Raw genomic sequence first — 23,252 nt, 5'->3', positions numbered from 1 at the left:
TCACCTGAAACCTCCTCTTTTTACGTAAAGTGCTATCTACCTGCCCAGTTATTTGATTTGCCAGGTGCCAATTGATTTCAGTGAAGCATATCCCAACAGAACAGCTCACTCTTTTCCCAGTATTAGTTCCAGTCCCTGATGCATCAAAACTCTCAAATTCCATGCCATTCATTCAGACATGTCATTTAATTCTCTGATCTGTTTGATACAATGCCAATTTGTGCTTGGCTCAGGTAGTATTCCAGAGATTATCTTTGAGGTTCTGCATATTAATTTGAACTCTGTTCCTCAAAGTTCCTCAACAGAACCTCAGTCCTCATTCTACCTATGTCCTTGGTTTCTACTTGGTTCACAGTAATTTATCCTCCTCCCCCACTCAAGTTCTATATTTGTGAAGAGATAGATAAAAAGCCACCTTTCAAAGGCCCAATCATAGTTGCTGAGAACAGCATCTACCCCCGACTATAATGGTCCCCACCACATTCCTTTTCACTCCCCATTGCCTAGCTCATATTCTGGCCTGGGATCTCATTTAATCTTGTTTGTGGATGACCTTGCCTCGGAATGGACTAATAGTTCACTTGGCTTATTGGAATATCATGTTAACAGGAAATGTTATCTGAAAGAATTTGGCTAACTGAAGCTTAAAAAGTTAGTAAGCAAGTTGAACTATTCATCACTTACCTTTTGCCCTTCTGATATGCCACATGAGCATTTTCTGTTGGGAGAAATGACAATTCACAGGCCTCCGACCTAAATGCATGAAACACATTTAAGTATTACATCAAAAATTTGTTTGTTGAAATTAAACCCCCAGACAATGTTCAATTCTTATTCTTAGATGAAATCAATTTGATACATAATAACTTTCAAAGGGGCTAACTTTATTAGTAGATAGAACTAACCTGGAGGTGAAGGAAAGAAGAATTTATTTTATTTATTTCTATATTGAGTAGAGGACAGCAGACATGTTGGACACCAAAAACTCCGTCTTACTTGAGATTTGTCAGTGTTTTGATAACAGCAAACTCTTTCCGCTGGTTGGAAGGCATCCAACGATGCTTTTCTGCTAAGGCCAGGGTTCTCCCACCAAAGCCAAACATGGCTGAGAAACCAAATTGAAGCAGCCTGTGATGACTATTAAAGCTGCAAACATCCACTTCCTGGAGGTTACCTAAAGCACAAGAGGAAACCAGGAATAAAAAGTGGTTTAAAATTTAGAGACAGCAAAGTCATTGTATATCATTAAATCTAAATGAGACAGAAATGTAGCAGTATTAAATCAACAAACTTCACAACAAAATATTAAACATCATCAAACCAAAAGGAGATATCAACAAAGAGACTGAAAGAGGGACAGGGCAGCACCGGTCAGGTATAATTCTTCCACCGTAAGCATTTAAAAATATTCACACTGCAAGACACGTCAGTCAGCTCAGCTTTACAGAAATTAAGAGTGCCATTCAGAAAGGGGACCCCGATTTCAGCGTTGAGAGACAGTCGTCCCTTCCCTCCCCTAAGCAAGCATATGGGTGACCTGACTCTCCTCCCCTCACAAGAGCAACTTACCGAGATGGGGTCCCCTCATTCCCTGCTCCTTGGTAGTGCTTTACCCTTGCATCCCAGCAGTGACTCCCTGACCTGGCACCCTGAACTCAGGGCTGGAGGGGTGAGGGGGAGGAAGGGAGGGCAGGGAGGGGGGGGTGGGCAGATGGTGGTGGTGCAGGTAGAGAGTTAAGTGCTATGCCCAAGTGCCCCTCTGCCACTGTCAGTCTTCACAGGGAGTTTCCCCTAAGAGACCACAAAATGCATATTAAATGGCAGACACGATCAAGACAGGTTCTCCAAGACAACCCACCCAAATAAGTTCTGACCCACAAAAATCCTTTAAAACCTCTATCGTCCTCACAAAGGGTTTCAGCTCCTCTTCTTCCAAGAGCAGTCTGGTCCCCAGCACAAAGCAGCTCTACTCCTCCCAAGTGCAATCCTCACCCAAAAAGCACATTATTCCAGTTCTCTCTCAAATCTGCTTCTAGGGGCTTTTTTTTAAGCCCATCTACAACCAATACTCCAACCCCATGATGGCCAGGCTATTTTCCAGCATCTAAACATCGGTACAGTCCCAGCTTCTATGGGACTAAGTCTACAGTCTTAGCTTCCACCAGGGGATACAGCAGGATATAGATTGGTTGGAGACTTGGCGTTTAATCTGGATAAATGTGAGGTAATACATCTTGGAAAGTCTAATACAGATAAGAAATAGTAAATGGGAGAATGCTTGAGGGTATGGATAGGTAGAAGGATGTGGGTATATAGATACACAACTCACTGAAAGTGGCAACGCAGGTAGAGAAGGTAGTCAAGAAGGCATACGGCATGCTTGCCTTCATTGGCCAGAGCACTGAGTTTAAAAGTTGGCGAGTCATGATGCAGCTTTATAGAACCTTAGTTCGGCTGCACTTGGAGTATAGTGTTCAATTCTGGTTGCCACTCTATCAGAAGGATGTAGAGGCTTTGGAAAGGGTACAGAAAGGATTTACCTGGATGATGCCTGATACGGAGAGCATTAGCTGTGAGGAGAGGTTGGAGAAACTTGGTTTATTCTCACTGAAATGAGGGAGGTTGAGGGGCAACCTGATAGAAGTCTATCAGGGGCATGGACAGAGTGGATAGTCAGAAGCTTTTTCCCAGGGGTGGAAGAGTCGATTACTAGGGAGGAGGGCAAAGGTTTGAGTGACAAGGTTTAAAGGAGATGTACAAGGCAAGACTTTTCACACAAAGGGTGGCAGATGCCTGGAACTCACTGCTGGGGGAGGTTTTGGAAGCAATTGCGATAGTGACTTTTAAGGGGCGTCTTGACAAATACATGAACAGGATGGGAATACAGGGATATGGTCCCCGGAAGAGTAGGGGATTTTAGTTCAGATGGGCAGCATGGTCGGTGTAGACTTGGAGGGCCGAAGAGCCTGTTCCTGTGCTGTAATTTTCTTTGTTCTTTGTTGCTGCCAACAACTGCTTTTAGGTTTCCTGGAGTCCCTAACTCCTCAGCGCACAAAGTAATCCGTGCTCCACGACTTCCCTGAGCCCCAACCCATAGCAACACAGAGGAGCTTCTCTGACACTTGTTTCCTCAGCAACGCAGAACTGTTTGGAGTAGACCTTCTTCTCTGCCTGTTACCCACAGGATGCTCTTCATTCTGCCCTTTGAACTTACCCGCGACCTCTGTAAACCTCCAGAAGACTGCCCCAGTTCCAAATTTTGCAGTCAAGTATCCTGCATTTGGGAACATCGCAGGCATCAGCACACCCCAAGTGCAATGGGCTAGCCTCATCCTGGGCGAACCACCTGCTTGATCATGGTTTCACCATGATCTTAGTGATTATTTTCCAAACCTCGCTGGATTCCGGGCCTTAGTGATTATTTTCCAAACCTCGCTGGATTCCGGGGAAGTGCCAGAAGATTGGAAAACGGCTAATGTTACGCCGCTGTTTAAAAAGGGTAGCAGGCAAAAGGCAGGGAATTATAGGCCGGTTAGTTTAACGTCTGTTGTAGGAAAAATGCTTGAATCTGTCGTCAAAGAAGAAATAGCGAGGCACCTTGAGAAGAATTGTTTGATAGAGCAGACGCAGCACGGATTCATTAAGGGGAAGTCGTGTCTGACGAATTTATTGGAATTCTATGAGGATGTGTCTAGTGCAGTGGACAGAGGGGAACTGGTGGATGTGGTGTTTCTCGATTTTCAGAAGGCGTTTGATAAGGTGCCGCACAAAAGATTGCTACAGAAGGTTAGGGGGCATGGAGTTGGGGGTAGGGTGTTAGCGTGGATAGAGGATTGGCTGTCTAATAGGAGGCAGAGAGTTGGTATCAATGGGTGCTATTCAGATTGGCGGTTGGTGACTAGTGGAGTGCCCCAGGGATCAGTGCTGGGGCCTCAGCTATTTACCATTTATATAGATGATCTGGAGAAGGGGGCTGAGTGTAGGGTGTCGAAATTTGCTGATGACACGAAGATAATTGGAAAAGCAAATTGTGCGGAGGGTGTGGAAAGTCTGCAGAGGGATCTAGAAGGCTAAGCGAGTGGACGAGGACCTGGTAGATGGAGTACAATGTTAGCAAGTGTGAGGTTATCCACTTTGGTAGGAATAATAGTAGGAGGGATTACTATTTAAAGTGCGAAAAGCTGCAGCATGCTACGGTGCAGAGGGACCTGGGGGTCCTTGCGCATGAGTCGCAAAAACCCAGCCTACAGGTGCAGCAGGTGATCAGGAAGGCAAATGGGATGCTGGCCTTCATAGCGAGGGGGATAGAATATAAAAGCAGGGAGGTCTTGCTGCAACTGTACAGGGCACTGGTGAGGCCGCAGCTGGAGTACTGTGTGCAGTTTTAGTCGTCGCACTCGCGCAAGGATATTTTGGCCTTGGAGGGAGTGCAGAGGAGGTTCACTAGGCTGATACCGGAGTTGAGGGGGTTGAACTATGAAGAGAGGCTGAATAGACTGGGCTTGTACTCGTTGGAGTTTAGAAGGATGAGGGGGGATCTTATAGAGACGTATAAGATGATGAAGGGGATGGATAGGGTAGAGGTAGAGAGATTTTTCGCGCTCAGAAAGGACAGAAGGACTAGAGGGCACAGCCTCAAGATAAAGGGGGGGGGGGCAGTTTAGGACGGGGTTGAGGAGGAACTTCTTCACTCAAAGGGTGGTGAATCTCTGGAATTCACTGCCCGTTGAAGTGGTGGAGGCTACCTCGCTAAATATATTTAAGACACGGGTAGATAGGTTTTTGGTAGGCAAGGGGATTAAGGGTTATGGGGAGAAAGCTGGAAAGTGGAACTGATCTACTTCAGATCAGCCAGGATCTTACTGAACGGCGGGGCAGGCTCAAAAGGCTAGATGGCCTACTCCTGCTCCTATTTCTTATGTTCTTATGTTCACCCCTGCCAGGTAAGTATAGCAGGATCTGGTGCATCAATACTAAGTATATTCTGTACCTTAAATGTTACTATCTTTAGCCAACCAGATGTCGTCACCCTCCCCCGCCTCCACTCCACCAGGGATATAGAGAAAGCTGGGTGTGGATTGCAGACTTTGAAAGGGGCTGAGCAAGTTGAGAAGCCTGTTAAACAGGCTTTTGTGATCATTGGTTTTATAAGTAGAGGTATTGAGCTGAATTTTTGGAGTCTTCAAAGTGAAAAACAGGCAGGTTTCCTTGAAAGTACCACTGTGGGGTGTGGGTCATTGTCAGTTTCAAGGTACGGTGGGGAGGGAAGGCCAGATGGGAAATCCACTCTCCTCCAAATTAAGGTCAATTCAATCATTATAAAAAGCTTGGCAACATTGGGTGTGGCTTACATTTTTAAATGGCTGAAACTCACCAGCTGAAGGCAAGCATATGAAAGAGGCAGCCTCTCTTGGCATCATCCTGGTGGTCAGTAGGGCAAACAAAAACTGGGCATTTGGTAACAGGGTGCCCTGATGCTCCATAAGTGGCAGAAAGAGTGCCCAAGCTTTGATTGAACAGTGTTAGCAACCCCAAAACAGCAGAGGGCAAGGAGAATTGGGCAACCATCCAGCCAGAAGGAAGGCTCCAGCTAGCAGTAGGGGTGCTGTCAGAATTTGGGTCCAGTGACAATGAGGGACAGCACCCTCTGCAGGAAGGGCAAACACCAGGCATCGGAAGGACATAGGAGAATGAAGAAAGGCAAGAAGGCAATTGAGCTCAACACAGGATTGACCACAGAAAATGGAATCACTTGGAGGTGATTGAGAACCAATGCCACAGAAGAATATCACTCTCCAGGCGGATGGACGCTTACATCTTGTGGTCTTGTCACCAAAGACTTTGTAGCACTGGTTGCTATGCCCTGCCAGTAGCTGTTAAAATCACTGAGGCCATGAACATCCTCGTTTTTAGCTCATTCCACAGACCAGCTGCGAATCTTTGCTGTATCTCAAGAACTACTGCATCTCACTGATCTCTGCCGTCCTCTTTGCCAGAGCTGGATAGTGCCTCCATTTAATGACAGGTACAGCCTTGCAGGGACTAGAGGGCATTCATCAGTGGAGGAGGAGGAGGAATGAGAGAGGAGCAGAAGAGGAGGAAAGTTAGATGATGATTGTCTTGGAGGTGACCCTGCTGTACCTGGCCAACTGCTGCCATGTTTCGGGTTAAGGACCTCCAATTTCTCCCTCATGGCTTCCAACATTAGATCCAGGTTTGTATCAATGAAAGGAGGATCTGCCATGCCCCAAGAGCCAAACTTCCAGCTCCCGTGACATTTTGCTTTTCTTTGTTGCAGTGGAAGACTTTGGAACAAGCTCTTTCAAGACAAACAGTAGCCTCAGTGACAGCTGTCCTGGAGTGTTCGAATGAGCCCCACATTTCATCTGACTCACCTCTATTCCAGCCCACTCATTCTCAGTGGACAGGCAACCCTGCCTTCCATATCAAGAAAGAACTCACCCCCATGAAAATCTGAATTTTAAGCACAGTTTCTCCTTGGAGGTGGATTTTTGACACAAGAAGACCCGGATCATGTTTCACGTGTCCATGGCAAGATTTAAGCCCATTCATCGCAAACATGAGGAGTTATCCTAAGGATTTCTAAACCATTTGCTTGGTCTAAAGTGGGTTATTATAGTCAGTTCCCTGGGATCAATCTAGTGAACTTTCACTGCATTGCCTCCAATGCAATTATTCTCCCTTAAATATGGAAACCAAAATTGGAGACAGGATTCTAAGTGTGGTCTCACCAACGCTCTACACAATTCTAGTAAGACTTCTTTATTCTTGTACTCCAGTCCCCATGCAATAAGGCTAATATTCCATTTGTTTTTGCTAATTGCTTGCAACACCTACATGCCAACTTTTTATGTTTCTTGTATGAGCACAATCAAGCTCCTCTGAACATCAACATTTTCACACCTTTTAATATTCTGCTTTTCTATTCTTAAGACCCATGAATAACCTCATATTTAGCCACATTATACTCTATCACCAACCTTGCTACTTGCTCACTTAACCTGTCTGTATCTCTTTGAAGCCTCTTTGTGTCCTCCTCGCAGTTTGCATTTGCACGTAGCTTTGTATCATCAGCAAGCTTAATTACATTACTCTGTATCTTTATCTAAGACATTTAAATAAATTGTAAACAGCTCAGTTTGCAGCACTGATCCTTATACTACTCCATTAGCAACAGTTACTGACATGAAAAGACTGTTTGATCTCTATCTTCCTGTCTGTTAACTAATTCTCTATCCATGCTAATAAACTGCCTCAAACTCCACGAGCCTTTATCTTGTGTATTAACCTTCTGTGTGGCACCTTATCGAATGCCTTTCATAAATGGAAATATACTGCTTCTACTGGTTCCCCTTTATCAACCCTACTAGTTGCACCCCGAAAAAACACAAATAAATTTGTCCCCAAAATAGCAAAACCATTTTTGATTTGTTCTAAATATACTATACTTTTCCAAACGCATTGTTAAGACTTCCTTAATAATATAATCCTGCACTTTCCCAATAACTGATGACAGGATATCTGGCTTGTAGTTTCCTGTCTTCTCTTGTACTGCAATTGAGAATATGTCTGGCAGAGAAAAAAACAGGCTGCACACATGCAACTTTCCCATTATGTGTGCATGCGCATCTGCTGTGCAATGCAAATGAAAATTAGAGCAAACACCAGTTCAGTGGAATCTTACAGGTTTCTCCTGATAAACCAGGGGAAAAGAGGGAAGCTGGTGAACAGATGGTCTTGATCTTTGTAACGAGGAAATCCATGAGCACCTCTATCCTTACTGTTAGAAGTGAAGGTGGAGGAGGATGGGGAGGGTGGTTTAAGAGATTGATTTATGGTGGAAACTAGAAGCTGGGTATTATCTTTGTATTCCTGAATAATCTTTGAAAAGTAGACAGTTTTTATAATGGAGATGGAGTAAAGCTCGGTAATGCTGTACGTGATCCAGGCAGAATTGATAATGGATCACACAGTTCTCTACCAAAGATGTTCAAATCTGCATCCCTATCAATTTAGCCAATAAGACATCAAAATGTTAGTACATCCCCTGCAGAGTTCCCAATGAAGCCCCATTGATCAAAGAAAAGGTTGAAGTATAGCAGGATAAATAAGTAGAGAGTGTGCAATGGCTTAATTGGGAGCAAGGGTATTAAAGGTGGTGAGAGGAATCTGATTTGTTGGCAGCTCCAGGCCCAGTAGCATCAGGTTCAATCAGTGGTCACGTCTGCTGCTACAGGCAGTCCCCAAAGAGGATGATGGTGAAATCGGTGAGGCCTGGCTGGCTTTGATAGGGGGAGTATGATCTTGCTGGGGGTGGGGTGGTACAGCCAAGGGGCACAGGGCACTTCAAAAAGAGGTTTTCTTCCCCCTTTCCTGACAGCAGCTCATCAATTAAAAGCTATCCACCTGGTTATGGACCTTCCCCTGCAATCAGTAAAATAGTGGCAGACAGATAAGGCATTTAAGCGGCCCAAGGACTGGCGGGCTGGCTGATGCACTTTGCACCCACACCGTAAAATGGGAGAAAGGTTGTAGGGGCGGTGTGGGGGGGGGAAGCAAAGCAGTGCATTTTATGAATGCTCCCCCTCAACTTCAAGCCCACTGCTAGGGAACCATAAGAATGAAAGTAGGGATGTTCGCTGATGATTGCACCATGTTCAGCAGCATTCATGACTCCTTGGATACTGAAGCAGTCTACGTCCAAATGTAGCAATGATGTGGAGATGCTGACGTTGGACTGGGGTAAACACAGTAAGAAGTGTCACAATACCAAGTTAAAGTCCAACAAGTTTATTTGTTAGTCAACCCACAAGCTTTCAGGGTTTGCCCCTTTGTCAGCTGAGTGGAGAGTTCTGGTTTCAAACAGAGCATATAAAGGCACACGCAGTTTACAGAATACTGATTAGAATGCGAGTCTTAACAGCTAATCAATTCTTAAAGGTGCAGACAATGTGAGTGGAGGTAGCATTAAGTATAGGTTAAAGAGATGTGTACTGCCTCCAGACAGGACAGTGAGATGTTGCACGCCCAGGCAAGTCATGGGGGTTACAGATAGTGTGACATGAACCCAAGATCCTGATTGAGGCCATCCTTATGTGTGCGGAACTTGGCTATCAGTTTCCGCTCAGCGACTCTGCGACATGGACAATATCCAGGCTTGGGGTGACAAGTAGTAAGTAACATGTGTCATATAAGTGCTAGACATTGACCAACTCCAACTAGAGAGAGTTTAACCAATGCCCCTTGACATTTAGTAGCATTACCATCACCAAATCCTCTACTATCAACATATTGGGGGTTACCATTGATCAAAAATTGAATTGGACTAGCCATATAAATACAAGAGCCAGTCAGAGGCTAGGAATCCTGTGGCGAGTGACTCGCCTCCTTAGTACCCAAATCCTGTCATCATCTATAAGGCACAAGTCAAGAGTGTGATGCAATACTCTTTACATGCCTTGACATGTGCAGCTCCAACGCACTCAAGAAGCTTAACAGCATCCAAGGCAAAACAGTTGCTGATTGGCACCCGATCCACAAACATCCACTCCCTCTAACACTGACACACAGTGACAGGAGCGTGTACCATTGACAAGATGAAATACAGGCACTCACAAGGCTTCTCAGACAGCACCTTCTAAACCCACAATCATCTAGAAGGACAAGGACAGCAAACACATGGGAACATCACTACCTGGAAGTTTACCTCCAAACCATACAACATACTGACTATTCCTTCACTTTCATTGCGTGAAAATCCCAGAACTTGTACACTTAATAGCACTGTGCTATTAAGGCTAATCCCTCTTACCTATGCATCTCAGGATTCTAACGGGCACTTTTTAGCATAGCTAATCAACCTAACACGCACATCTTTGGACTGTGGGAGGAAACCCATACAGACACAAGGAGAATGTGCCTATACCACATGGACTGCAACCGTTCATAAAGGCAGCTCACCACTAGCTTCTCAAGGGGAATTAAGGATGGGCAATAAAGGTTGGCCTACCAGTGATGCTGACATCCAAAGAATGAATGAAAAAGTGTTTCTTTGCAGATCCATTAATGGTATATAAACATTGAATACAATTATTATAGCTTCTCTCATTGGTTCTGTGATTTTGGAAATTTTTATTCTCTTAAATAATAGTTCAAAATAATGCATTGTTTACAAAGGTACTGGTTATTAAATTCATCATTTGCTAATCCTGTCCTATTTTTAACATAAATCAAGAGATATAGGCCAGGATATTCCATTCCTGCTCAAATTAGCACCTGAAGTCAACAGATCTTTAGCTGTCTGTCAGAATTTCTGTCCCACCCATGGCAATTCACAAGAAGACAGGAAATTCCAGCCATAGTGACTGAAAGACTAACCTTGGTAAAAAAAAAAGCTGGAACTTTCTGGCTGTTCATGCCGGTGTGATCTTCTTGTTCCACCGATGGCATTACCCGCTGTGGGTTTTCCAGCAGAATGGTTTGGAGTCAATGGGAAATTCCATTGACAGCAGCAGGACCAGAAAATCCTGCCGCCAGCCAATGGCATGCTGCCTGCTGCATCGAGAAACACGCAGCAGGGAGGTAGGGAGTTCCATCCCTATGTAGCACATAAATATCAAGACAAATTATTGGCAAAGATTAGGTTGGATTAGGCTAATTGGTCATCCAAACTTGCCCCTTAGTGTCAGGGTGATGAGCAGGATAAATATGTGGGCTTACAGAGATATGGCATGGGTGGGATTATTGTTGATTCAAGCTTGCTAGGCTAAACGGCCTCCTTCTGCACTGTAGGGATTCTATGAATCTACATGCAATTCAAAATTGCAGCAAAGTGTAAGCTGAAGAATCCAGGACTTCATGCATGGTGATGCTAGTGAATAGTACTGTGGAATTACACTTGTATTTTTTTTTGATCATAGAATCATAGAAAACATAGAAACCTTACAGTGCAGAAGGAGGCCACTTGGCCCATCAAGTCTGCACTGACCACAATCCCACCCAGGCCATACCCCCATATCTCTACACATTTACCCATTAATCCCTCTAACCTACACATCTCAAGACTCTAAGGGGCACTTCTTAGCATGGCTAATCAACCTAACATGCACATCTTTGGACTGTGGGAGGAAACCCATACAGACACGAGGAGAACGTGCAAACTCCACACAGACAGTGACCCAAACCGGGAATTGAACCCATGTCCATAGAGCTGTGGAGCAGCAGTGTTAACCACTGTGCTACCGTGCCACCCTAACCACTGTGCTTACCTAAATGGCAATAATATATGGAGATTTAAAGCATAGGAAGTGCAAGAAATACATACCCATGATGATATGCATTGCTGCAGTACCGGGATGTTTAATTCCATGCACAGAAAATGCTAAGACGTTAGTGGAACCTGAAAAATATAACATTTACTATGTTTTAATAACTGAAACACAAATATAAATGCTGGTCTTTTCAATTATCCTTTTCATTTGGAATGAATTTTACAATTCCCCATCAGCATATCTGAAGGTGGGAAGGGGCACATAGGATTTTGTACTTCCACAAAAATGCAGCAGTCTGGGTGCTTAAGACAAATGCATAGTAAGATGGTACACTTTAGTGTTAAAAGTATAAAGTATTCAACTGCTAAAGACTCCATTTATACATGTTTCTTTGGTTTATGTTTTCAGGAATGTTATGATTAAATGAGGAAGACTGAACTGGCATCCCTATATTTAGCCTCCTCAGTTGGTCATTACAAAGGTTCATGTTTCTTTTCATGACGGTATACCTTTTCTAAATGAGAATGTATTTAACTATTGAGTAATAAGGAACCAATAAAACAAGGTTTTCTTGATTCACGACATAGGCTGAGAAAATAAATAAAAATGTGATGTTACACATAGGTAATTTGGTATGTCTTCTACAACTCTCACCAATTTTTACAGATGCACCAAAGAAAGCATCCTTTGACTCTATCTACATTTCACACTGCCTTGGAAAAGCAGCCAGCATAAGCAAGGACCCCATGCACCTCGATCATACTCTCTTCCACCTTCTTCCATCAGGAAAATGGTACAAAAGTCTGAGATCATGTACCAACCGACTCACAAACAGCTTCTTCCCTGATATTTTAAATTAATTTGTGAGACATGGGCATCGCTGGTTGGCCAGCATTTATTGCTCATTCCTAATTGCCCTTGAAAAGCTAGTAGTGAGCTGCCTTCCTGAATCACTGCAGCCCATGTGCTGTGGGTTGACCCACAGTGCCACTAGGGAGGAAACTCCAGGATTTTGACCCAGTAACTGTGAAGGATATTTTTCCAAGTCAGGATGATGAGTGGCTTGGAGGAGAACTTGCAGATGGTGGTGTCCCCATGTATCTGCTGCACTTGTTCTTCTAGATGGAAGTAGTCATGGGTTTGGAAGGTGCTGTCTAAGGGTCTTTGGTGAATTGCTTCAGTGCATTATGTAGATAGTACACACTGCTATTACTGAGTGTCAATGGTGGAGGGATTGAATGTTTGTAGATGTGGTGCCAATCTAACGGGCTGCTTTGTCCTGGATGGTGTCAAGCTTTCTCGAATGTTATTGAAACTGCACCCATCCAGGCAAGGGAGGTAGTCTTCCATCACACCCCTGACTTGTGACATGTAGATGGTGGATAAGCTTTGGGGAGTCAGCAGATGAGTTACTCACCACAATATTCCTAGCCTCTAACCTGTTCTTGTAGCCATTGTGTTTATGTGGTGAGTCCAGTTGAGTTTCTGGTCAACGGTAACCCAAGGATGTTGATAGTGGGGGAGTCAGTAATGGTCATACCATTGAATGTCAAGGAGCAGTGGTTAGAGTGTCCCTTGTTGGTGATGGTCATTGCCTGGCATTTGTGTGGCGCCATTGTTACTTGACACTTGTCATCCCAAGTCTGGATATTGTCAAGATCTTGTTGCATTTGAACATGAATTGCTTCAGTACCTGAGGAGTCGCGAATGGTGCTGAGCATTGTGCAATCATCGGTGAACATCTCCGCTTCTGACCCTATGATGGAGGGGAGGTTATTGATGAAACAGCTGATACCTATTGATTCCAGTTTTGTTAGGGTTCCTTGATGCCACACTTAGTCGAATGAGGCCTTGATGTCAAGAGCTGTCACTCTCACCTCACCTCTGGAATTCAACTTTTTTGTCCATGTTTGAACCAAGGCTGTAATGAGATCAGGAGTGACCCTGACAAAACCCAAACTGGGCATCACTGAGCAAGTGTTGCTTGATAACACTGTTGATGACCCCTTCCATCACTTGACTGATGATCGAGAGTAGACTAATTGGGCGGTAATTGACTGGGTTGGATTTGCCCAGCTTTTTGTGTACAGGACATACCTAGGCAATTTTCCACATTGTTGGGTAGATCCAGTGCTGTAACTGTACTGGAAGAGCTTGGCTAGAGGAGCGGCAAGTTCTGGAGCATGTGTCTTCAGTAGTATTGGCGGAATGTTATCAAGGCCTACTGCCTTTGCAATATCCAGTGCCTCCAACTGTTTCTTGATATCACGTGGAGTGAATTGAATTGGCTGAAGACTGGCATCTGAGATGTTGGGGCCCACCGGAGGAGGCTGAGATGGGTCATCCACTCAGCATTTCTCACTGAAGATTGCTGCAAATGTTTCAGCCTTATTCTTTTGCACAGATGTGCTGGGCTCCTCCATTATTGAGGCAGGGGATATTTGTGGAGCTTCCTCCTCCAATGAACTGTCCACCACCATTCACGACTGGATGTGGCAGAACTGCAGAACTTAGATCCGATCCATCAGTTGTGGGATCCATTAGCTCTGTTTATCACTTGCTGTTTTTTCATTTGGCACGCAAGTAGTTCTGTTTGGTATCTTCACCTCATTGACAATTTATTTTTAGGTATGCCTGGTACTGCTCCTGGCATGCTCTCCTGCACTCTCCATTGTAACAATAGCTCATTCCCACATACCCCTGATAACCATTCAACCCCAGAGTTGATCCCCTGGCTTGATGGTAATGATTGATTGGGGGATATGCCAGGTCATGAGGTTGCAGATTATGGAGTACAGTTCTGCTGCTGTTGACGGCCCACAGTGCCACATCGATGCACAGTCTTGGGTTGCTAGATCGGTTTGAAGTCTGTCCCGTTTAGCATGGTGATAGTGCCACACAACACCATGGAGGTTATTCTCAACGTGAAGGTGGGACTTCGTCTCCACAAGGACTATGCAGTGGTCACTCTTACTGATACTGTCATGGATAAATGCATCTGCAGCTGGTAGATTTGTCAGGATAAAGGGTCAAGTATGTTATCTCCTCTTGTTGGTTCCTTCACCACCTGCTGTAGACACAGTCTAGCAGTTATATCTCTTTACAGTTTCTTGTGGTCTTGATCAAAGCAGGAGCCCTATCAAGCTGTGATACATCCAGAAAGAATGCTTTCCCTGTGCATCTGTAAGAATTGGCGCCATTAGACTTTTGAATGGACCTACCTTTATATTAAATTGATTTTTTTCTGTAACCTAACTATGACTGTAACACTACATTCTGGACCTTCTCCTTTCCTTCTCCCCTATGTACTCTATGAGCTTTGCTTTGTCTGTATAGCACGCAAGAAATAACCAATTCTCACTGAATACCAATACATGTAACAATAGTAAATCAAATCAAAAGGTATCAGTAATAAGGGACTCCAGTAAAAGAATGGACTTAATTGAAATTAGGTGAAACATATAAGACACTGAGGAATCTTGATGCAGAAAGGATTTTTCCTCTTATAGAAGAATCTAGAGCTAGGAGTGACTATTTAAGAATAAGGAGTCATTCAATTAAAAGAGATGAGGAGAAATTTTTGTCTCATATGGTCGTGAGTTTTTGGAACTCTTTTCCTCAAAAGGAGATAGAAGCAGAGTCTTTGAATATTTTTAATGCTGAGGCAGATAGATGCTTAATAAGTAAGGGACTGAAAGGTTATCGGGGGTAAGTGGGAATGAGCTGTGGTTACTATCAGATCAGCCATAATCTTACTGACAGAGCCAGCTTGAGCGGCCAAGTGGCTTACTCCTGCTCCTAATTCATATGTTTGGATATGGTTAAGTGTCCTTTGATTGTCATTGAGGCATGATTCTTAAATATTGCGGCTGATTTGGATTAGCTGATTTTGCGGATGTGGTTTGATGTAGAAGATGTTGCATCATTCCGAGATCTTGGTTTGCTGATAGATTTCTAGTAAAGTTGACTTCCAAACCAGGTAATACACTTGTTCCAAAAGGAAAAAGGGGGGAGAGCTCAGCTTTCAGTCTGTTTCCTTTACTGGAAGCTTTCTTGCAATCTCTCTGTAGTGACTACAGTCTGGCCTTGAAATATTCCACATATTTTGTATTTCCAAGGGGTTATGAGTAGGTCTATCTGTGGTAGCCATTGCTTTAATGTCTCTTCCTTAAACAAATATGGATATTAAAGCACAGGGATGGGTTTCTAAATTATAGGAAATGTTTTTCTTTTCACATTCCTGAGGTTGATTGTTTTCTCACTTTGACCGTGGAAGATGATCTTGCATTTTTAAATACGTGGTTCTGTTTTGTTTCAAACTTCAGAATTTCCAGTTTGTTGAAAATTCAAAATCATATTTTCAAGATAAAGGGACATAGCCTGGTAAGCACAATTAGATGGATACAGAATACCAGTAAAATATACTACAGGATACTTGGTCTTCAAGGATCAGAAACTGAAGGTTGACGCTGTCTTATATAAACACCATGGATTTGATTATTAGGCCACTCAAGGGCCAGAGTACAGATGGGCAAATTAGAAGTAGCATTACTAGCTGGCTTGCTGCTTCCCCAACTCCATTCCACCTGAGGCCATTTTTGAAGCGATGAGATGGGGTGGTAGCAAATCCAAATAGTCAACTGCCACTTATAGCCAATTGAAGGAAGCTGAATGGGACTTTCCTGTTGCTCTCCAAGTCCAAGTCCACAGAAGTATCAACGGCTAACTTAACATGCTGAAAATGAGTGGCCTCCTTGTAGCAGACTGAGTTACAAGCATTCTGGGCTGGCCTAGAGGCTCTCCATAGACGATCCTGCCCACTCTGTCCTTTGGCTGTAAAATCTATTTTTCAATTTAAATTTTAAAAAGTTGGATACTGGATGCCTCCACTTTGGAAGCACCCTTTCCTTTATTTACTATCACATTCAGCCACTGTTTCAAGCTTGAAACTCTGACTGGCCCAGCACCAGCTTCAAGAACCTACCCACCATTCCAGGGCAAATCATAATGAGTAGCTGTTGCACAAACAGTACAGGCTTCTAATCCATATTTCGGCCTTACAGCAGGATTTAGAAGCCAGCAAGATAATTCATGCCCCTCATTGTTCACCATCTGAGATCAACAACAGAACACGAAATGGGATTGAAATGGGATCTTGCATTTCTGCCTGGTTATATAATACAGCATATGGCTGCAAAATACACACCGAGTCATTCAGGGAAACATGGACAATTGAAGAAAAGGTAGCTTTACCCCAGGATATGGCGTTCTTAATCAAATACAAATAGTTAAGTTTTACAAACAAAATCATAAGAACATAAGAAATAGGAGCAGGAGTAGGTCATCCAACCCTTCAAGCCTGCCCCACCATTCAATAAGATCATGGCTGATCTGAAATGGATCAGTTCCACTTTCCCACTTTCTCCCCATAACCCTTAATTCCCTTGTCTATCAGAAACCTAGCTACCCGTGACTTAAATATATTCAGCGAGGTAGCCTCCACCACTTCAGTGGGCAGAGAATTCCAGAGATTCACCACCCTTTGAGTGAAGAAGTTCCTCCTCAACTCTGATCTAAACTGCACCCCCCCCCCCTTATTTTGAGGCTGTGCCCCCTCTAGTTCTGCTATCCTTTCTAAGCGGGAAGAATCTCTCTACCTCTACCCTATCTAGCCTCTTCATTATCTTATATGTCTCTATAAGATCCCCCCTCAGCCTTCTAAACTCCAACGAATACAGTCCCAATCTATTCAATCACTCTTCATAGGCTAACCCCCCCATCTCCGGTATCAGTCTAGTGAACCTTCTCTGTACTCCCTCCAAGGCCAATATATCCTTTTGCAAATGCAGTGGCCAAAACTGCACACAGTACTCCAGTTGCGGCCTCATCAGTGCCCTGTACAGTTGCAGCAAGACCTCCCTGCTTTTATATTCTATCCCCCTCGCTATAAAGGCCAACATTCCATTCGCCTTCTTGATCACCTGCTGCACCTGCAGACTGGGTTTTTGTGATTCGTGCACAAGGAATCAATACCTGTTATTTCATTGTGGAGTATATAATCCACCCTGCAAAGCTTGCATCAACATTTTGATAAACCTCCATGGTGCTCAAAGTTGGTAGAACTAATACAGTAAAGACCAATACTTTTAATGTCCATTAGCCTGAACAGAACTGGACCTATTTAACAAAGATGGTTTATGATTTCATTTCATCAAGTGCGTATTTGTAAAGATTTACCTCAGTTATTAGAAATAAATATGGGAGGCAGTTTTTCCTTTAAAATAAAGAAAGAATGCATTACTTGAGAATGATCAGGAATAAAAATATCACTGAAAATCTCCAAGGTCTGAATTTTACAGCAGTTGTACAGGTCATGGATGCCCGTTGTCTCCTTGCCCCAGCTGCAATTTCACCAGGATGGTGTCAGGTTGCTAACCTGCTTGTGGACCCATTGAGGCCCTTAAATGGCCATTACTTCAGCCTGTCACTTTGAGGACTTAACCAACAATAAGGGAAATCTTTGTCAACTGTTCAGCCCAGCAACTCTGTCTGTGCAGACTGAGGGCAAGGAAGTATAATGGGGAGGGTGTATCTCCTTAAAATGCCCCACTGATCCACTGAGTGCTGCTCACCCCTACCACACCCGGTGCCTTTCCTCTGTCTGACCTGTCTACCCCGTCCCCCAATTATTTTTCACACTGGCTCCTTAGCATTGAGGGCTGTTGTAGTCTCAACAGCAGCCACTAATCTCAATGGTGCTGTTGGAAGCAGAGACCTACCAATCATTTAATTAGCTGGCAGTTCTCAGAGTGTAACAAGGGTCATCTGGACTCGAAACATTAGTTCATTCTCTTCTTTCAGATGCTGCCAGACTTCCTAAGACTTTCTCTTTGGTCTCTCTTTAGCTCTCAGAGTGTGATTTGCTGCTGAGATGGGGCTGGAAGTCCCACCTTAAATCAATTAATGCCCCTCCAAGTACGAAGTGCCTGCAAAGCCAAAGTGGACACGGGCTTGCCCCCACCTTTTTTGCCAGAGGAGTGGAGGTAGGAGGGCAGGATTCCAGAGTCCCATTAAATCCAGACTCGACGGTAAGAAAATATATTCAATAAATTTTGACAGTTCTGCTTAAAACTACCTATATTAGGGATATTTTCACGGTAGGATTTGCTTTACATTCTTCAAATTACTTACCTTTGAAGTCAAGTAGAAAATGTAGTAGTGAGCAGCTCACCCACTTTCAACCTCCATCTTTGCCCAGGACTTTTGCACAGCAAAACAACTGAGACTGAAAATTCACCGTAAGGGATGATTTCATTCTTAAACATTTACCTCATCATTCAGCATTGCCTTAAATGTGTGCTATAATGTTCTACACCATTCTGCTACCTGTTTTGGGTTAAATGTTTTCCTTCTGTGAAAATCTTCTATTCATCAAAACATTCAGCCAACTAACAATTGTACAAAGCTTTAAGTATTACTTCATATGGCTTTAGAGGAAATGATAATATAAACATTAAAATATTTTCTTCATTATTCTAATCATATAACCTAGGTTCTCCCTGTGATCTTTACAATAATTAAAAATATTAACAACATAAATTCTATAATTTGGAAGATAGAAGCATGAGGGCATTAAAAAAACACATGCAGATTTTATTTCAGGTGCCGTAATTTATACATTCCCAAATTTGGCTGACTGCTTCACTGGAGGAATTGGGAATTCACAATGACTAAAAATGCTGCATGACTGATGTGATCTTCCTGCCCACAGATTTTCTGTGCCCTAATGAAATGACTCTGCAGATACTTGTCAGTATCTTAGTTCTCAGGGAATCTCCATATGCCACATATTTTGAAAAAATATTGAATGCTGGTCCTACCTGGACAGGCTGCACAACTGTGTTACAGAGATTGAACAGCTTGAGCATGGGAAGAGATGGGTAGTTAATTTTCTATTCAAACCACTGTGAACAATCTCAGAACAGCAAAAATGACACTACTCAACATGGGTGCTGATAAATTAATTAATATATGCATTATAAAGAAAACCTGATAGCACCAATTTTGTTAAGGAGCAAAAAATAAGTTGTTCTCAAAATGGAAGAAACAATCCGTTTTGTCCCATTTGATAGCAACTTCTCAACTCAAATCATGATAAGGGTAAATTGAAGACAAAGGTTTTAACAGTTCAGGTAAAGCATGACTAATGATTGTATCAAGCAGAAATTGTTTTAAAAATTGTCCTTGGAAGTGTGAGCACTTCTGCAGAACAATTAACTTAATTAACCAGACACATGCATATTCATAAGGCTGTTAATGTCTCCCATATCCAAGCTGATAAATGTGTTGTAATGTCTTACTACTCAAGCATATCTGAAATTCTTCTAAAAACTATGTTAATACTAACAGTTTAATCTTGGTTATTTCTCTTAATTATCAGTCAAAATAGAACCAAGCAACATTTTGCCCACAAAATAATTGCTAAGTAAGCAGTTACACAATGAGCTAAAAGTGTGCAGGCTTTGAAGTTCATGATCTGAAATATGTAAACTCTTGTGCTGGATTTTCATACGTTGCTTCAGAAAGCGTTTAATTTGGTGTTAGCCTAAAATACAATGCGCCTTAATTCTTATCTCCTCGAATGTCTTTATGCCACCAGAATAACTTAGAAAGGTTACGCAGATAAAAAGCATTCAAATTTAATCTAGTAAAATATTTATGAAAGCAAATTAAAAATTTAAGCTTTATTATTCATACCAGTTAATATTTTGAAGTTACTATAACACTAAGCCTAAATTAAACATCTGAACCCTATGTTCAATGCTTCATTATATACGTTAAAAAGAGATATCACTCTTTGATAACAAATTTACTCCTACAGATCTTAAAAAAAAATGTTGGGAATATTTGAGGTGGTCATTACAATCATATCAGCATTTATTGGAAATTATACTCACAAGTGCACATCCTGACACCGCAACACTTCCAAGTGACAGGGATAGTTTTCCCGTAATTAATTTATTTTTGTTGTTTACACCAACAACATGTCTTGCATGCATACTATGCTACTCTTTATCTCCCCAAAATTTCCCATAAGTGAATGTCATACTTGCACTTGATTGCTTCAAATATTATACTCATAAAAAGAATCAAACTAAATAATGCGGAGTACCTGAAAAATTACTAGGAGGGAAGGATACTTGACTGGTACAATCTGCAATTGACAGTTAAGAGACCACAAAATCTCATATGTTACCATCTGATTTGGGGTGGAAAAATGAGCAATTAGGTTCTTTAAGTCTTCAAATCAATCCAAAAATTGCACCTGCACATCCGTTTCAAAAATTCATCAGTCACTGCAAGACCGACCAGAATTATTTATTGCCCCATGTAAGTGAAGCCAATGAGAAATGGATAGCCCTTTCAATCAAACTCCATTCTAGGAAATGGGGATAGAAATCTACTTCGAAAAAAAGCCACTCAATTTATCAGGGACCTCTTCTTAGCAGTATAAATCGTTTTGTGCTAGCTAACTTACTAGTCCAAGTTCCTAGTTTATTACTTCAATTAATACTCCCTGGTTGAGATGATGTTGAGCAATGCCTTGGTGGCTTTGTTTTCCAAGAGCATTAGATCCCTGAAATGATGCCTGTTTCACGTTTTTGAGCTTCCAGCAGTGTTGCCGAGACAGTGATATTTTCTTATTCCTTATAGTCTAGTGCTATTGGTTGCTGTCATCAAAAGCCAAATTGTGCTAATCAGCTCTTGAAAGCCCTGTGACAATCCAAGTTTTGATGGCAGTGACTGCTTCTCTGGAAGTCACTAATATTCTTAGAAGCTTTCTTTTGTTGAGGCTGGAACAATCTCATAAACTATCCACATTTCCAATATATTAGAAGAAATATCTAGAGATATTTCATCATAGACTTTCATTATCTCTACAATGTACTGCAGGTCATTAAATAACTCTTAACAATGTGTTGCAGAAAGTGGCAGTTGGCTTCTCCTGTTCATCAAGATCTTAATCATGTGTGTGGAAAACATCTCCAACACACCCACAAGATCTGTGCTGCCAAATGATCAGATCCCTGGTTCTTCAAACAAGAAAACGGTCATCCCTCCCTCTTCTTTGGAGGAACAATTCTCTTCCATTCTTCCACCTGAAGACTCCCATCACCCAATTGCTCAGTGCTTCACTCAATGACAACCATTCTGACTTGCTACATAGTTCCTCACAAGTGAATGCCTACATTGGTGCTATCTCAGTTAAAATGCCATGGAAGAGTTGGTCAGGATGCGATAGCAATGCAAAATCCAGGAGCCAGCAGTGACTAATTCTTTGGAAGTGCCAGAAGATTGTCAGAATAGATGGTCTCTTTCTGCAAAGCACTGTACAAAGTAAAAAACATAGCAGTTTGTTCAGTTGCATAGATGGTGACTTTGACCCTTGAATAACTAATTGCCAAGTGACAGAGGCATAGCAATGCTTTAAGAATGAATATGAAGCTGAACGAAATTCTGATGAGCCTTACTCTGCCTTCACCAATCTGCTGCTGCCTTCCAACAACACCTTTTCCTACAGGCTTGTTTGGATTCTATCCAGAATTTGCATTACTTTCTCTTACTGTGGCCTCAGACTCTTATTATGATAACCTGCAGGTAGTAGTGACACTTTTTCCCATACAGGCGCACACATGCTGTGATGATGAGAATTAGATGTAGATTTTGATGGGGTGTTTGGGGAAATTGTCCACTACATTACTAAAATCCCCTGATTTCCAGGTACAAAGAGAAAGAGAAAAAAAGTATAAAAGAATAGGAGAGAGGTGAGGGTTATGTTAGTGATAGAGAATGTGTGCAGGAAAACCTTGATTCACCTATGTTACATTTGTGAGGATTTTGAACATTTTCCAGCACAACATTTCAACTTTTAAATTTGTGGAAGTAATACTGACTCCATTTACTACTTCCCTCTATCCAGCCTGCACCAAGCAATGGACAGCTTCCTGCCCTATGTGCCCATGATGCCTGCTCCTACCATCTAAATAGCTGTAACCTTGGTATCTTGCAGTGTCAGGAGCTAGAAACCCCTTCTTATGAACTCTGTGACTGCAGCAGTTCAAGGAGGAATCTCATTGCCACCTTCTCAGAGGCAATTAAGGATGGGTAATAAATACTGGTCTAGCCAGCAATGTCCACATCCCATGAACAAACTGATAAAAGGCAAGGTTCATACTTAATGGTTCAATCTTTCAAAGGATAGATGAGAAATGACAAGCCAAGAGTTGTCATTTTCAGGCTTTCCAGCACTCCTATGAAGGTTTTGGGATGAATGTGGGCAGTTTCACATTAGTGGAATTTAGGACCACACTACAGAAAACCTACCAACTGGGAGATAATCCACTTGTTCATCTCTTCGAAATGTATTTGCTGTCCAGAAGGTATTTTTCTTCTATTCAGCAAATGCAAAGTCCCTAAACCAAGCAGCTTCTTCCAGTGCTGCTGTGTAGGGTGCAGATAGGCCTCTGCTGAGTCTATGAATTGGAGGTAATTTTTGGAAGATCATTTGTGTACAAGTTGAACAGGATTGGATTCAGCGCTGAACTTTGCAGGAGTTTATTGGTTTGTCTTTTCCATGTACTTTTTGCCTGTCCAAGGTGAACTCTGAACCTTTGATTGTTCCAATGCTTTTAGTCACCTAGGAGGGGAGGACCTATGACAGCTTCAGGAGACCAGTGTGCCAAACGGTGCCATAAACAGCACCTATCTTCAAGTTTTTCTGAAAGCTGTTTTCAGTGCAAAGGCAAGAAGCTGTTCCCCTATGCTGCGGTCCTTGCAGAAACCAGCTGGGTCAACATTAAGGACTTCTTCTACGATTGAGGATATATGTCGAAGCATGAAGCGTTCAAGGGTTTTGTGTAGGACCAACAGGGGAGAGATTAGATCGTAGCTAGCTGCAAG

At 42.6% G+C, this 23,252-nt stretch overlaps 1 protein-coding gene across 7 annotated transcripts in view; it reads right to left on the bottom strand.

Annotated features, from left to right (window-relative positions):
* The window catches only part of cerkl (CERK like autophagy regulator), a 158,956-nt gene that overhangs the window by 28,224 nt on the left and 107,480 nt on the right, over positions 1–23,252 (bottom strand). For all 7 annotated transcript variants that reach the window (XR_013888159.1, XR_013888158.1, XM_080198888.1 and 4 more), the window contains 3 exons: positions 11,345–11,419; positions 997–1,174; positions 685–753 (listed from right to left, as the gene is read on the bottom strand). Coding sequence is in view for 5 of the 7 variants with exons in the window: in XM_080198888.1 (XP_080055014.1) it covers positions 685–753; positions 997–1,174; positions 11,345–11,419 (322 nt within the window). In the remaining 2 variants the exon portion in view is untranslated. The remainder of the gene's footprint in view (positions 1–684; positions 754–996; positions 1,175–11,344; positions 11,420–23,252) is intronic.

The sequence above is a fragment of the Carcharhinus amblyrhynchos genome, chromosome 11, assembly GCF_965287045.1.
Source record: "Carcharhinus amblyrhynchos chromosome 11, sCarAmb.v2.hapA, whole genome shotgun sequence".
NCBI classification, from domain to species: Eukaryota; Metazoa; Chordata; class Chondrichthyes; order Carcharhiniformes; family Carcharhinidae; genus Carcharhinus; species Carcharhinus amblyrhynchos.
The sequence above is the reverse complement of the archived record's forward strand: the minus strand, read 5'-3'. Positions and strand labels throughout refer to the sequence as shown.